General features: G+C 41.8%; 1 protein-coding gene across 5 annotated transcripts in view; it reads right to left on the bottom strand.

Moving 5' to 3' along the window:
- Positions 1 to 81: 81 nt before the first annotated feature.
- Positions 82 to 16298, bottom strand: part of LOC125724450 (GON-4-like protein) — a 32288-nt gene continuing 16071 nt past the window's right edge. For 3 of the 5 annotated variants that reach the window (XM_049001136.1, XM_049001138.1, XM_049001137.1), the window contains exons 15-28: positions 14418 to 14610; positions 14249 to 14335; positions 13972 to 14146; positions 12074 to 12224; positions 11438 to 11588; positions 11151 to 11267; positions 9319 to 10959; positions 8480 to 8794; positions 4962 to 5069; positions 3493 to 3711; positions 2984 to 3095; positions 1690 to 1891; positions 1137 to 1239; positions 82 to 795 (exon numbers count right to left, since the gene is read on the bottom strand). In XM_049001136.1, coding sequence (XP_048857093.1) covers positions 685 to 795; positions 1137 to 1239; positions 1690 to 1891; positions 2984 to 3095; positions 3493 to 3711; positions 4962 to 5069; positions 8480 to 8794; positions 9319 to 10959; positions 11151 to 11267; positions 11438 to 11588; positions 12074 to 12224; positions 13972 to 14146; positions 14249 to 14335; positions 14418 to 14610 — 3685 coding nt within the window. In that variant the 3' untranslated portion in view covers positions 82 to 684. The remainder of the gene's footprint in view (positions 796 to 1136; positions 1240 to 1689; positions 1892 to 2983; positions 3096 to 3492; positions 3712 to 4961; positions 5070 to 8479; positions 8795 to 9318; positions 10960 to 11150; positions 11268 to 11437; positions 11589 to 12073; positions 12225 to 13971; positions 14147 to 14248; positions 14336 to 14417; positions 14611 to 16298) is intronic. The other 2 variants (XM_049001139.1, XM_049001140.1) reach the window with 2 other exon arrangements.

Below are 16298 nucleotides of genomic sequence, written 5' to 3'. Positions count from 1 at the left end.
CCTTCATTATAGCGGCCACTGATGGAGACCTTGCTAATATGACAACTGTACCCTCCTTGCTTTGTACCATGACACGCGTAATATTTTTAATGCAGGTTTTATATTAGCAGTCTTCCATTTATAGTAATACATTTTATACAATTACATACATATATACAAAAACAAACTATATTCAGCGTCTACCTAGTCATTTACATTGTATAATATATACAATGTTCTCTTGATAACAGATAACGTACAGCTGCACAATTCATTGTTAATCTTCTTCACTTGGGTTACTCACTTGGGTTTTTTTTTTTTTTTTTGGTCGAAAGTAAATTCAAACTCGAATTTTTCACCTTCATTGGTTCACTTGACCAGCAATTATGGAGAACCAGGTACAATGAAAAAAAGGTTTATGACTGAGTACCATTTCCACTGTTAAAACCATTGTTTAGTTACTTTCATGTACACCCCAAATTCTTTTTAATACTGATAATGAAATCAAATGAACAACAGGAAGGCTTCTTTTGTTCATAGCCGTTTAGAACTGAGTGTTCAGATGTTCTGTAGCGGTAAAGTCCAGCCACACCTCTGATGTCTGGATTTCAGAACTGGGTAGTCAGGCCAAATGCACAGAGCAACGTCCTCCCTGAGTCTCTTAAGAGCCTTAAGAGTCCTCTGTGGGCTTGTGTTCACCTTTGCTCAGTCAGGCTCCTTCTGTGGCCTTTCTTCAGTACTAGGTTGGTTCTCTGAGCAAGCCAGTTTGGATATGGCATGGAAAAGGTGCAGGAGATTGCGGAAACGCTTAGCAACCTGAAGAATGGAGAGGAGTGAGCTGCAATACTTACAACATAGGGATAGGGACACTCAGGACAGAACACCAGTCTATACAAGTATTAGTCATCCGTCGCTTAATGACAGGGATATGTTCCAAGAAATGTGCCGTTAGTCGATTTCATCGTTGTGCAAACATCATACAGTGTACTTCCACAAATCTATAACATACTACACAGCTAGGCTATATGGTACCTATTTTATTGTAAACAGAATACAAGATAATTAAAGTTAAATAGCATTCTGTTAAAACACTGGTAATGATAGCATGACACGACAATTTCAATGTATTCTTCTGTCTGATAAAAACATCTTTTTACCTCACTGGCTGATTTGTTGCCTAGCTGAGCTGAGAGTGCTTGAAAAGTGTTCCAGTTGGCTCCTTGCTTTTGACAAGTGAGTAATATCAAACGGTCGGTTTCCCTGATGGACAAAGACACATCATATAGTGCTTTATAATATACATACAATTCCATGTTTCATTTAATAGGCAGCAGTGTTCCAGATGAGAAATAACCAGCACCATGATGTCATGCAACCATGGCAATATTCACAACTTCTCTTCCATCGGCATTTCTAGTTATTTTGCCCAGTAGCTGGAAGTTCAATACTTAACTGAGCAATTTTAATGAAAAAAACACTCTCCTGGGTCAGATGGTATCACGTATCAAGTTAGTCATATGGCTTAAGATATCGCTCTGAAATCTTCAATGTACTTCCATAATGACAGAATTATATTCATATACATTTACTTAATCACATTATGTCTTATTTTTAAATAACTTTCATGCATAACATTTAATTTATTCTTAAATCAGAAGATCTGAAAATTCACCCTTGAGTAAACTACAGGTAGATAGTTGTTTGGCTTACCTTGTCCACACAATGACTTTCTCACCACTTGGTGTGAGGGAAATGTTTTTAGCAGGAAGTACAGGATCTGCGAGTGGGCTGCGATGGGCCCGCTTGGGACCTGGGGGGTTCTCACTCTCTCCCCTGCCCTCGCTGACTTTTCCATCCACTTGCTCCATTCGCTCCTCTTCCTTGTTTTCCTCTGTGTGTGGAAGGACTCTGTCTTTAGGATTAATATTTCATACTTAATTTGATAAATGCCTATACTGTATTTTAGGGCTAAGCAATGTATGATATATACCAACATCATGTGTTATGCATATGCAATTCTCATATCGCAAGGACCGTGATTAGTCAGCTGGGTAGAGATCAGACTTACTCATACCTACATACCAGATATAGCGTGGTGGGTCTACGTTTCACTAAATCAGTCTTTGTCATAGAAAACAAAAAACTTAGCAAGCATTGCAATTTTAATGATCGTTAACATCTTTTCAAGATTATCTAGTTTGTTTAAAAAAAACAGTTTAAAATTCACCTCCACCACTTCTGCATGAACACTGCATATATTCTGAGTGAATCAATCATTTTCATCCTTACTGTTTAACCCACTCATAGATGGCCTTGTGAGAAATTTATTTTGAACTCCATTTTTGCTTTATAAATATCCCAGTATTTACTACAACAAAATCACATCAAGACATTTGAATTTTTCCAATATCAAGCAGCCCTAGTATATTATAGCAAATACTTTTTTTCTTTCATGCTATCCAGATTTTCTGGTTCTTCTCATGAGATCACAATTAAAGCTTGTGTCTCATCATTTGTACACGCATACATTATAATTATTTTCTTTTGTTTATCGTTTTTCTGAGATGGTAATTTTTTTCAAGACGGTGGTTGCACTGTGTTTCAGAGGCAGGCTATTTGATAACGAATCAACAATGAAGTACTCCGCTGCTTTGGTACTTTGGGTACTGGAAGTTTTGGTACTGGTACTCAATTGAAACTGGAAAGTACCTAAAGTACCTATACCTAAAGTACAGTACCTGGTGCAGTGGAAAAGCTCCCCTAGTGTCATCCACCAGTTACTTAAGTTTCCCAAAGAGAAATGGCATCTGTAATTGTAGAGTATGAATGCAAGTTTGCATGAGCACTGTTGTAGATGACCTCCTATCCAGGGTTTCCCCCAGCGTTATGGCCTATGCTGTCTGGGATATCCAAGAACACACACAACCCTAACCAGAATATGTGGTTACAAGTTGGCTGGATTTCTTCACCAGTCAACCCACATTGAAGTGCACTTTGTTCTGACCTCTCGCACCCTTGAGCTCTGTACCCCACTTTCCTTCTCCTGGGTGAGTCTGGGCTAGAGGGGCCTTTGTTGGGATGGATGTGATATAATGACTCTTCACCACCCTGGAAGACTTTTAACAAAGAATCTATGTTACTGCTATGACATCACATATTTCAGTTTTTAAATCGGGATCATTCAACACTGTTGTCATAAAATTCCTCCTACCCTTCCTGGAATAAAAAGACACAGCCTGACACTGACAAAACACTGATGACTTTCCTTTTAACCTTGTTATTATGGCTGTGTTTTCAATGCCCTTGTAAATAAACCATTAAGTAAACACTTTTCTTTGTATTTTAGGGACTATACTCTAGAGTCACAGTAGCAACAGAAGCTCCAAGTAGTTGTGACATGCCACCAATAGAGGCATAGATAATTAACTTGACTATGAAGTAACATGTACTGATAAAATCATAGTATGAAAAACATGAGGCAGTAAGGTGTGCCTCATTGACACAACTCCAAACCTTCTTATTTCTGTGGATGCTGAGTTTCTCTATGTTACTCCTTGATTTTACAGGTGAAAGCTTGAAAAATCCCTTTGCTCCCTCCAGGCTCAACCGTTCAGTGGCCTCCTCAGGCTGGCTGTGGTGTAAGGGGCTTGGATGGTGCTTATTAAAAAGCGTCCAGAATTCTTTCTGCAGGCAAGGGCGGCCTTTTAAATGCTTGGAGATGTGCGCCTTCATCTATAGGGAAGCCAGGAAAATAATTACATACACAAATGTATGCATGTGAATTTATATACATACATACACACAAACACACACGCCTGCATTCAAATGTTTATGGGGACATTCTATTCATTTCAATGGGGAAAAATCTAATCCCAACAACGACGACCGTAACCCCTTCCCAGCCCTAACCTTAAGTAATCAAATAAAATGCAAGATCTTCGACTTTTTTATTCTTTTGATGGCAGTCACAGATTGTATTAAAGTTGAGTTTCTCAATGTCAAAATAACAGATTTTCTATCACATTGTGAGGACCAAATGTCCCAATAATGCAATACATACATGTCCACACACACACACATATATCCCATACACTAGTGGTAAGGTAGTAAGCAGCATTAACTGATTACAGTGTGTTGCCGCACCCAACACACAACAAACCACCTCAGGGATGAGAACCTGAGTGTAGCCATGTGGCAGGTGATACGCAAGGTAGGTAAGGTAGTGGTGAGATTAAACTATGAAGCAAACAACTTTGAAATGACTCATTACTAAATCTTTTTGCTGTTTAAAAACACATTTCAAGTGTTCTTTGGAAAAAAATCACTGTTGTAATATTGTAAATGTTTTACAATATTGTAAACAGCGACACCTAGAGGCCCAAAGGAATGGCCAGCTTGTCTGGTGAGGCCAGAGGAGGCAGAAGCTAAGCTTCCTCAAAATGGGTGGGTCTTCTCTAATGTTCTCATACAAATCAATGCAATACTTTTTAAAAACATTTTTTCCTCTGCTAATTCTTTACTGGCTAACACATATAAAATGATATGGCAAGGGTGGTATACCTGCTTTACGAATTAATCCTTAACTTCACATTGTGTTGGTCCAATGAACGATTTTTAGTCCAATGCAAAAGTTTTTTCTTCAGGTTTCTTTCTCTACCGTTTCATTGCAGTGTAACAAACAAGCATATAAGCTAGAGACCTAGATATCTATTTAAAATTTCATTGAGTGTTTAGTGTCCAATTTGGCCAAATAAATGTATGGGGCAAAGTGTTAGCTGAAATTAACAACATGAATGAGCAACACGGCAAGAAGCAGCGCTCAGCATTTTTAATTAAGTTTTGTTTTTCTTTAGAGAGCATTAATGCAGAACTTCCAAAGGTTCTCAGCCACAACTAATGAAGATGGTAACTGTGATGATAGGTGTTGTTAAGTATACTGAAGGTGAATTAGTGATGGAGAGCCCCAACTCTCCTCTCTGTACCTCCTTTCGGCCTGTGCTGCTAAGCTTGTGGCTCCCCTGAAGGACAGCCAGCACCTCCTGGTAGCAAGAAGGTGCATCTCCAATGCTGCTCTCCAGCTGTTGCTCAAACTGGCCAGAGGGGGCAGCAGTTAATATTAGAATACATGACATCATTTAAGCCTGTCATCACTAATTATGTTATAGACTGTTTGGGGATACAATAGCATTATTTTACTTTAATGCTGTTAAATGAAATAGGTTGACTCCTTGACTGCTGTATGTTTGTTATATACTATTTGCCTTGCTTGTATGTCACTTATATAAACAGAAAGATGGACAGATTTAGGTGCTTTTTAGGCATGACCTGACCATTTGAGACACATACAGTGCTCAGCATAAATGAGTACACCCCACTACATTTGTCAGAAAACCTTTAGTTTCCTTTCAGAATCAACATTTTCTATGAGATACTATATTACAAAATACTCTCACAAATGTGGGCCATTGATTGCAAACAAGATTTGTTGATTTGCACACACAAAAAAGTGATTTTCCTAACAAATTCACTCAAGCCCATGTTGCAAAAATGAGTACACCCCAATTATAGTCTTAGGAGAAAAGCCACACTTAAGACTACAAAATTCTAATTAACAGGCATTCAACCACAGGTGAGTCTAATGATTCATTTAAGAGGTGTCCAGCAGACAGGTGACTATAAAAGGGCATTACTTAACAAAGAAAAGCCCTTCCCATTTCATGCTGTCAGCAATGGCTCCACATGGAAGAGAAATGTCACAAAATCTGAGAAAGGCAATCATTTCTTTACACAAAAAAGGTGAGGGCTACAAGAAGATCAGCAAAGCTTTACCTATCAGTCAAAATACTGTAGCAAAAGTGATCCAAAAATTTAAGAAAGATGGAAGTGCAACGATCTTACAGCGACGTCCAGGCCGTCCACGGAAGTTAACATCTCGAGAGGAGCGTCTGCTGATGAGAAGGGTTGAAGAAAATCGCCATGCAAGTTCACTGCAGTTCGCTAAAGTAGTAGAAAGCCAAACTGGAGTGACCGTTTCCCGTGACACCATACGGCGCACACTGCAGAGGAATGGCATGCATGGGTATCGTCCACGAAGGAAGCCTCTCCTAAAGCCCATGCACAAAGAAGCACGCCTAGAATTTGCTAGGGCCCATGCGGAAAAAGATGAAGACTACTGGGACTCTATACTCTGGAGTGATGAGACAAAAATCCCTGTTTTTGGAACTACTTGTTTCAAAACTGTATGGCGTCGTAAAGGTGAGGATTTCAAAGAAAAATGCATGGTGCCTACAGTGAAGCATGGTGGTGGCAGTGTCCTTATGTGGGGCTGCATGAGTGCTGCTGGTGTTGGGGAGCTGCATTTCATTGATGGTATCATGAACTCAACAATGTACTGCTCTATACTGAAGGAGAAGATGCTGCCATCTCTCCATGCACTTGGTCGTCGTGCACTTTTCCAACACGACAATGATCCAAAACACACATCTAAAGCTACTGTTGCATTTCTGAAGAAGAACAGGGTGAAGGTGATTGAATGGCCAAGTATGTCTCCTGATCTGAACCCAATCGAACACCTGTGGGGAATTCTGAAGCGACAAGTTGAGCATCACTCTCCATCCAGCATCCAGGCTCTAAAACAGGTTATTCTTGAAGGATGGAAAAATATAGATGTTGCAATATGTCGCCAACTTGTTCATTCCATGCCTAGAAGACTTGGTGCTGTCCTTAAAAATCACGGCGGTCATACAAAATACTAGATGTAGTACTTTTTGTTGCGGGGTGTATTCATTTTTGCTTCAACCAATTTGCGTAAAACTGAAGATTTTGTGATCTAAGTTATATTATTAACCTTAATTTCATGTTATGGAGTTAAACAAGTGTTCAATAAAACTCAGCCTTGTGAAAATTTTGGAAGTTATTCTTTTGTTCATTGAGCTACTGATTACATTCGTACTTTTCAAAGGGGGTGTACTCATTTATGCTGAGCACTGTAAGTACCAGGCTGCATTCATGGGTCTGCTCAGGCTGCAGGACAGTGGCTACGCCCACAGCATGGCCTACAGCTGCAAGAAAAGCTCTACTTCACCATGGCCTGTCCTGCTCTGCTCAGACTCTTCTAGGATATGCAGAAGCTGGTCTAGTTTGACTGGAATGTCCTGCAGGGCCACACACACCTTGGCAGGCAGCAGTGGGGCACTGCGCGGTAAATAGTTCATACTCTATTCATCAGTGCTCTGTTACACTCCTTTTGGCATATATACTACATATATGCATACAGCCCCAGTCAACACGTGTACAGCAATGATATTCCACCTATCAACTTCTTTGCATGAGTGCAGTCGAAAAACACTGCACAAAATATTCTGACAATATTCTGACACCCAAAATATGGGCTGCACATGTAGTCTGCTAAGACAGGGCTGTACATAGATTTTTAGAAATACTGAAATACAACCTAATAATGCTCCCCCAACTGCCACCACCTCCATGATATAAAAAAAATAATGCAATCACAGATTATAAAAACCGACCCCTGAAGTGGATGTGTTACAGGAGCATATGATAATAAATACTTGATAGTTACATCTAATAAAGAAGCAACATAGTGTTTTATTGCTCTACAGTTAGACTTGCCATTAACTGAACTCACGGTCCCCACTGTAATCATTGCAGAACACAATCTATGTGGATGATTGCATGAGTTGTATCAGGTTAGTTTTGGAGTGCAATGAACAGAACCAGGACATCTTGCTAATACTATCCTGCGTTCCAGAACACAGTGGCCAGTACCTGCACTTCCTTTGTCATCATCTCCTCCATCACCTTCTCTTTTTTACACTCAAAGGTAATCAATACACACATACTGCAAGAGAGTTGTGTTTGTTTAGCCGAGAAAAGTACAATAGCCATCCCAGTTGTATTTATATTTATATACTTTTTACTAACACAATCTCTTCATTGTATTATAAATGAAAATCAAATCAATTTTCCTAAGTCTTAGCTACAGCTGGATTGAAAAAAATAAACCATCCTGGTATCTTTTTTAAAGTTTAAAAAACAGTCCGAATATGGTGTAGGGATGAGAAATATTTAATGTATTGATCTTGAGTGTTTACCACAAGAAATCCACTAGACTGAGGAGTGCGATGAACTCAGGCTACTTGCTTGTGCTGCTTCATTAAAGTAATAAACTGAGTCACATGGCTCCCAGACCACTTGTTTACTGTTCTAGCTTTGACACACCCAGGGAATAAACTAATAATTTTGTAATGACTATGTGATAATCTGCTTCACTGTGTCCAGACACGGAAGTGGAAGATAATCATTTGTAAGCCATTTCACGACTGACAAAAATTCAGGTCCCAATATAGGTTTTACAAATGTCCATCTGCAACTCAAAGCCACTAACTTAACGAAGAAAACAAAAGAACAGAAGACGACTATCCTGAAATGATTTAAATCTAATATGAAGTTTAACAGGAGCAGGGGCAGAGGGTCTTACCTGGTTAAGGCTCAGCTGAGCTAAGGCCACATGTTTCCTCTCCATCAGGGGGTAGTTGTCCACATGATCTTTTTCCCTGTCAAAGGTGTGGGTCAGGCCTGCTACCAGGGAAGCCTCCCTAACTGGCAAGAGTACAGGCCCTCCTTTGTTAAGCTCCACCTCTTCCTCCAGCTGGAAGTTCTGGTAAATAGAAGTAGTGATTGCGCAGGAAGTGCTGAGGTGACTGGAGGATTGCAGGTACTTGTCCTCCTGTGAATCACTGTCCTCGTGTAACCTGCTCTCTGAAGCCAGCCAGCTCAGTTTGTCCATGGTCTCCTGTGATGTACAGTACAGTAGCTTCATGAATACTATAGTGTTTGTGTAAACTTTATAAAGACACACAGGTGAAACCAAAGCAGCATTAAAAAACACTTACATAATAAAGTACCCATGCCTGTTTTTAACACATTTAAATAAAAAACAACAACCATTATTACAATGATTAATTATTACTCGAGAGATTCATTATATAAGGGTCCACATCGGGAATATAAGCACCGTCGCTGCACTGTTAATGAGGAATTCTGGAAATTATTCTGGAAAACATCGCTATCACTTTGTCTTAGTTACATACACATCAGTGGTCACCATTCCTGGTTCTGGGTTTATGACTTAGGTTTCCAGGTTTATGCAGCTGGTTTAATACCAGTAAATATTTCATCAGAAGCACTTGACAATTAAGGTGATAAAATTATGTTGTGCATCTTCCTGGGCTTAAGCTGATATGTAGGTCCATGCCATTGTCCAAAATCGGGAAATGAAATTACCTGGACACCTCTGACAAACAGGAAAACACAAACCTGCAACTCAGGCACAGAGAGCACAGACTTTTCTGAGGCTGAAGACATTGCCTCCTCATCGTCATCTTCTGGCCGATCTTCACAGTCCTCTACTTGACCATGGTTATGACCGCCCCTCCCACTCTGCCCATCCTCCGCTATCGCGCCCCGTGCAATGTTCTCCTTCCACTGCATTCCCTCCCGCTCCCTGACTGCTTTTCTGTTTCTGTCACCGTCCCCCAGTCTTCCATTTTCTAGCCATTTTGCATCACTTGTCCTCTGCAAGGTGTCACTATGGCTGTCCAGACTGGAGTGTGGGCTCATGGATGATTCTGATAAAGCCAGCAGCAGACCTCCATAATCATGTCCCTCCTCCTCCTCTCTTACTTCCTCTTCATCCCATCTCTTGTCTTCCCAATGAGAAGGGCAGTCTTTGGATGGAGACCCCGCAGTCAGTTTCCTGTAGCCCAGCGTATCAGGGGTAGGTGAGATCCCATGGTTTCTTGGACTGGCTGTTGCAGCCGAGATCCAGTGTTCCCTAGTACCCTGCAATGCTGAAATGTGCTGGACCTTTGCCTGATTCACAGCCTGCTTCAGGCCTATGGCTTCTGATGCCATGCTAGATTGGGGCCCAGATAGAATGTAACAGTCCTGGGATGGAGACCCTGGTGTACATGGAACTTCTGTGAAATCCACTCTGGCATCAGGAACATCCAGTACTTCAGTTTGACCCAAAAAGGCTGGGCAACTAGGCCAAATTCTGCCAGGAGAAGCCACAACCTCATCGATGATGGAATGGCTGGGGCTGTTTTTGCTGCACCTCTGTGCAGGAGTAGAAATGGCATGGACCGAATGAAAACTGGGAGTCACTGGGAGTTCAGTCCTGTTGCACATGGGGACTGTGGATGGGATTAGGTTTGGGTTTGGCTGTAGGGTAGTAGCAGGAGGAACAAGTGGCAAGGGAGAGAAGAACAGCGTTTGAGTAGGAAGTCCTAGGTTTGAGGGAGGGGTTTTTTGGGGAAGCTTATAGGACTGGTCCAGGGAACTTGCAAAGCAAGATACTGGTTCCTGGATAAGCAAAGCAGACTCAGTCCCTGTCAATTTGCTGTGTGCGGGAGCAGGACTAATGATGGGGGCACTTACAGGTGTGACCAGACTGATGACAACAGCAGGAGAACCACTGGCACAGCCCTGGCCAGGTGCCAAACTCAGCATTTCACTTCCACTGGATGCACAGACATTTCCCACAGTGGCTTTCCCTGTCAGATCAAGCACATTCAGTGCTCCACTCACAGCCATAGTGAGGAGCTGATGCTGAGGTTTGGGCGGGGCAGGCTGGATGGGACACAATTTACGTTGGGGCATTTGCTGGACACGATCCTCTGCACAAGGTGGCACCACTTGTCTTTCTGAGCTCAAGGTGGCACTGTTCACAGAAGCAGGGGCTGAAATTTGGCAGACACTAGCTTTAGGAATGTGGGCCGATTGTCGCAGGCATCTGAAGCCAGCAGGACGTAGGGTCAGGGTCTCTGGGAGGGAAGGTGGATAGTGAGTACCACTAGGGAAAGTATAAGAGCCCTTTCTTTGACTTTCCACAGTTATGTCCCCAGCTGACTGGTGGTTATACTCTTCTACCACTTTAAAGATGTGAGGCAAGCTCTTCTGTGAAAAGAGAGGAAGTTTCTCTCACAACACATACTGCAGGCATCTGATAGGTCTACAACACATACTGCAGGCATCTGATAGGTCTACAGCACATACTAGAAATGAGCACCTCAGCTGGATAGATAGACTACTCATGGAACTCTAATTAACCTCATCCTAAAGCACTCCACACTTCAAATCCTCCATACCCTCAGCCACATGGGAAGCACCATCTCCTCTCTCTCCACTGGGGGGCACTGTTCTTCCGGTGTCACTCTGCTACAGGGCAGCAACATACGTGGAACCTTCTTGTGCTGATAAAAGAACTTGAGATGAAAGAGAGAAGAGCAGGGTTCAGTTTGTGCCGAACAGACTTCACAAAGGAAAACTTTCACTACTAATTCTCAAGGGGAATGCTGTACTATACCTCAAAATAGACCTCTGATCATAGGAAAACCCACAAAAAAAAAAAAGGAGTGATACCCAGGCGACACACCTTCACAATGTTGGCAGGGGAAGTAGGCTGGCACATATCGTGGATGCGCCTGCGGATTTGTCTGGGAGATTTGGTGATGAGAAGGTACTGGCACATGAGCTGGTAGGGGTTCACTGTCTCACTGAAGTTTCTCAGACTTTGCACCAAGAGGCTTTAGGGGAAGGAGGGCAGAACGAGGATCCATAGCTCAGAATCAGTGCCTCACCCTGGGCCATGTGCGCGAGAGAAACCACAGCGTGTGTTCATGTTCTGTATGCGTTACAGAGTGCGCGTGTGTCTGTCACATAGCTACATAGGTGGTGTCCTAACCGGGGTACAGCTATTACAGTCTTAAAAACAAACAAAATTGCAAGTCACTTTGAACAAAAACATCAGCTTAGTAACCGAATATTACAGTGAACCTAATATTTATATCCATTTTGATTATCTTCCCTTCAGCAGTAATTATTCACAAACTCCCTGAACATGTAATTGCCCTAAATTATTCCTGAAAATCTCAAAAAGCATCTGAAACAATCCATGAGCAGCAAGTGCCTTGAATTCATATAAATTCTTACACATGAGCAGCAAAGTATGAACTAGTCAAATTTTGCTGTGCTTCCCGTTTGACTGCTGGTATAGAGACAGTTGGTGTACCTCTCCTCGCCCCGGGTGTAGATGGTGTTTAAGCGAGGCGGGTGCTGGCTGGGGTCCACACTGCGGTGTGGAAGGAGTTCAGGGTAGAGGAAGACTGGCCGGGTGGCCAGCAGCCAGGCTAGCTGTGCAGGCAACACAGGGTATGAGCAAGCTGGGGGAAGAAGAGACAGCAGCAGGCCGCTACCTTATTCAACCATCCTCATATACGCGTATATATACCCGTTTCTGCTCATTCCATCTCAAAAAGGGAAATCAATCAATCAACATCATCTCAAGGTATAAAAAAGGATTATGTGACAGAAGCCTGGAGGGCACCCTGGATTGGATGCCAGTCTATCACAGGACACCAGGCTGGGGAACTTCCTGGATGAGATAGCAGTATATCACTGGGCACAAAACTGAGGTACACCCTGGATGGGCTGCCAGTCCATCACAGGACACACGCACAATCAGGCACTATCTGAACTGCAGGAGGAACTTCTACCAGTAAAATGAACCATATTAAACTTAGAAAAGTTGTCGAACTAGGACCAGTAACTTAATTGCTAATGATGAATGTACTTAACAGATGCATCATCTTCCACCCCACCCACTAAGCAGATTGAAGACATTACTGCAACTAATGTTTCAAAGCATATCACCTCTAAGTAAACATTCTAGCAGAAAATAATTGAATCAAATGATGCAATCTTGTTGGTATGGAGTTAATTTTGTGCCAAAAGTATCAATCAATATTTTGAAAACCGCAAGCAAATCATTAATTTGTTTTGCTTCTGGAATGTTTTTCTTTGCTTTTAGATGCTTTTTTGCTTCTGACTTCTGGCACTGTTTTAATGGGTGGGCGGGTCTTAGCAGCTTACACATCTATTGGTCAGCTGGAATTTGGACTGAACACTCCTTTAACCATCTGAGCACGCCCACTCCATGGTGCTTTACAGCATGGAATTGCATCTCTGCAGTTCTATAATAGTGTACTTTTATTAGGAATCGGTGTATGCAACACATATTTTGCGTTCATAAAATGTCACCAACCCATCCAGTTCAGTAACCTTCGCTACTCCGCCAACGCACTGACCAGGGAAGTTTCCAGCTATTGAAAAGATGAGGGGCTAAGTCAAGTTTACCTGAGGCACCGCGGTTAAGTTAGCCTCATATTCGATATTCAGTATTCTGGCTTTAATAACATTTAACGGAATTAAGGTGGGTGTTTTTAATGACAGAATTTTGTTGTCCAGTACACAGACAATGATGCACAAAAAATCCAAAAGCAAAGAAAAACATTCCAGAAGCAAAACAAATTAATGATTTGCTTACGGTTTTCAAAATTTTGATTGATACTTTTGGCACAAAATTAACTCTATACGGTGGTTCTGAAGAAAACCATTTTATCAGTCTTTGGCAGAATTAAATACATTTTAATAGTGAACAACTGTCATTTACCTGAATGTTCCATTTTAATTCCATTTAATTTTAATTTCACAAAATGGCAAAATAGATTTTCCCTCACTATTTTTGATTTTGATTACATTTGCCATGTGAATTACGCATGCCTTCCAGAGTACTTTTTCATGATATGGTCAAATTTTGCCTAAGTCTTTTCAAAACATATCTTTCTTCAAGGTTATGCAAACTGCATTTTTTACTACCTCTGGTTATGAAAAAGCAGTATAAAGTTAAATTTTTTTTTGTACTGAAATACACATGCGTACTACATGTATATATAAAACACTGCCCTGTTTCATAGTCCATTTCATGAGATATGCATTACAAAAGGGGTGCTTTGATTCAAAGGGGTTTAGGAGGCTCTGAACTTGCAAGACTCTCTTGATCACAAGTTGTGAGTCCGTTATCTCTTGATAAAGGACTCACAACAGACACAGCAACACAGAGCTCCTTACCAGAGGTGGCGTGCCGTAGCTGGGACAAGGCCGTGTCGAGGGGAGCAAGGTCGGTCAGCTCCTCCAGCAGGGATAATGCCCCCTGCAGGTTGCAGGCTCTGAAGGCACTAACAAAGCCAATCTTCATCGTACCCTGAGCCTGCTCACTGCGCTGCGCAAACATCTGGAGCTCTGACTGGCCAACAAGAGTTGGAACAGATAACAGTGACATTAAAACATTATGGTAACACAAATGAACATGGAAAGGAGTGTATTGTGGCAGAGTGTAGACACCTACCAGGAAGACGCGCGTGGTGTCTGCCTCACTCTGTAGGGCCACCACTTGCCGGCTCAGCATGTGCACCTGAAGCAGCAGCTGTGTGTGCTTTCAGACACCAGAGATACAGTCACTGGCATGTCATGATGACCGATCACCTAATCACACGGCAAACTCTACCTGGACCTACCTGCTGCACCTGCTGCTGAAGCTGCTGTTTCTGAATGTGGCTTAGTGTGAGGGGGCGGGATGGGGCTGGGGCCACAACTGGAAGGGGCGGAGCCAAACTCCCCAGCAGAGCCCGACGCCTCCGCAGGGCCTCTAGCTGCTCCTTCACTGTGCGGTGCTGCTCCTTGAGCAGGTGGACCAGCGGCTCCTCGAATCTGTCACCAGCAGACACACCATTTCTATTTATGGTGTTTAATTAAAACTCACACACATAAAAACCACGTGCATATGCCAGGGGCGCCGCTAGCAATTTTGGGCCCTATGACAAAATATGAGGTTGGGCCCCCCTACCACACCCATTCAGATCTCTGGGGGCCCCTAAAGGGCGTGGGCCCTTAGAATTGTCCCAACTTTCCCCCCCTTAGCAGCGCCCCTGGCATATGCTCTCATGAGCTGAAAACCCATACTCATATCTGCACAACATTCACTTGCTCGGCTCTACATTAGTCTCAAAATACTGGACCATGCACACCTCTCTACGCATCACTCACTCAACGACAGGTTTAGTTTTGAAACTTTAGAGGTGGGAACAGTCACTGAATTCTCCACTTTGTTGATTGGTCACTTTGAATCCTGTGATTGGCTAATTGCTTTGGAAGAAGATGAAGATGATGATCAATGACCAGTCGAAAGAGAACAACCAGTTTCACGCTCCGTCATAATGTCAGGGAAAGGAAGTCTTGCACTAAGTTAACATCTTTCGTATTTTAATAATGCACGTTCAGGGTGGTAATCAAAATCACACACATATGATTCAGAATGTATTACTTAATGATTTGTTGTTTCTGATAGATACACACACCAACATGAATAAAGGGGGTATCGGCACTATTTCTCCCACTGCACATTTACATACACATTTTAATAAATAAATAGACTTTCAAAACAGGCAACTCACAAAACAAAACAGTAATAGACATCATCAGGTCTGCAATGGAGAACTGTACAAGGGGTGATAAAAAATGCTGGAAACCATGGATTTGAATCTATGGAGGCATTGCTTGTTATAACATGCTTAATCCTATCAATATTGCATTTGGACATTCTGTACATATGCTCTATACTCAAAACAGAAAACGATGCATATTACTGCTGCACACCTAGACAACATTACCTTGTCAACGTGCACTGAAAGTGCGATGTTACAACCGATGAGAAATTGGGTTAACACTAACCCAAGATATAACTAGTATCAGGGGAGCACTGCCCCCGGGGTTTAAACTTGTTCATTGATGTTGTAGGAAGAAATATGCCTTGTTTACACAATTTTAAGTTTTTCACTTTTACAAACATGGACAAATTTGTTGCCACCCTTACAGCTCATTGAAACAATGCTTCACTTCTCCTGAAAAGTGATTCGGCTAAAAGCAATTGTCTAATGTATATCTACACGCCTTTAGTAAGTGATAGAGTAAACCAATAACATTGAAATGAAACATTTAAACTGAAAAAGAAATGATTTGTTGTTTATTTTAGGAAGATATGCTAAAATAGTGTGAACAGATTTGGGCATGGAGGCAGCCTGGCATCTATTTTTAACTCACTATTAAAAACTGAACCCAAAATTATTAAAGATTTTACAACTTTTGTAGCAATGCTAATTCACATGGTCTGCAACCTGCCCATCTATATTTTTTAGTACAGACCACCAGAGTCATACACTTCATTTCTGACTGAATTCGAGAAATTTCTCTGACTGTGACATAGTTATTAACTTAGAAAACATTATAATACTTGAAGATTTCAATATATAGGTGGACAGAGAGACTGATACTTTCAGCAAAAGTTTCCTGTCCCTCTTGGACTCTCTTAAATGTTACAAACAAGTAACTGGACCAACGCA

This window comes from Brienomyrus brachyistius, unplaced genomic scaffold, assembly GCF_023856365.1.
Source record: "Brienomyrus brachyistius isolate T26 unplaced genomic scaffold, BBRACH_0.4 scaffold56, whole genome shotgun sequence".
Lineage (NCBI taxonomy): Eukaryota > Metazoa > Chordata > Actinopteri > Osteoglossiformes > Mormyridae > Brienomyrus > Brienomyrus brachyistius.
Note: the sequence above shows the minus strand (reverse complement) of the source record. Positions and strands in the feature narration are given on the sequence as shown.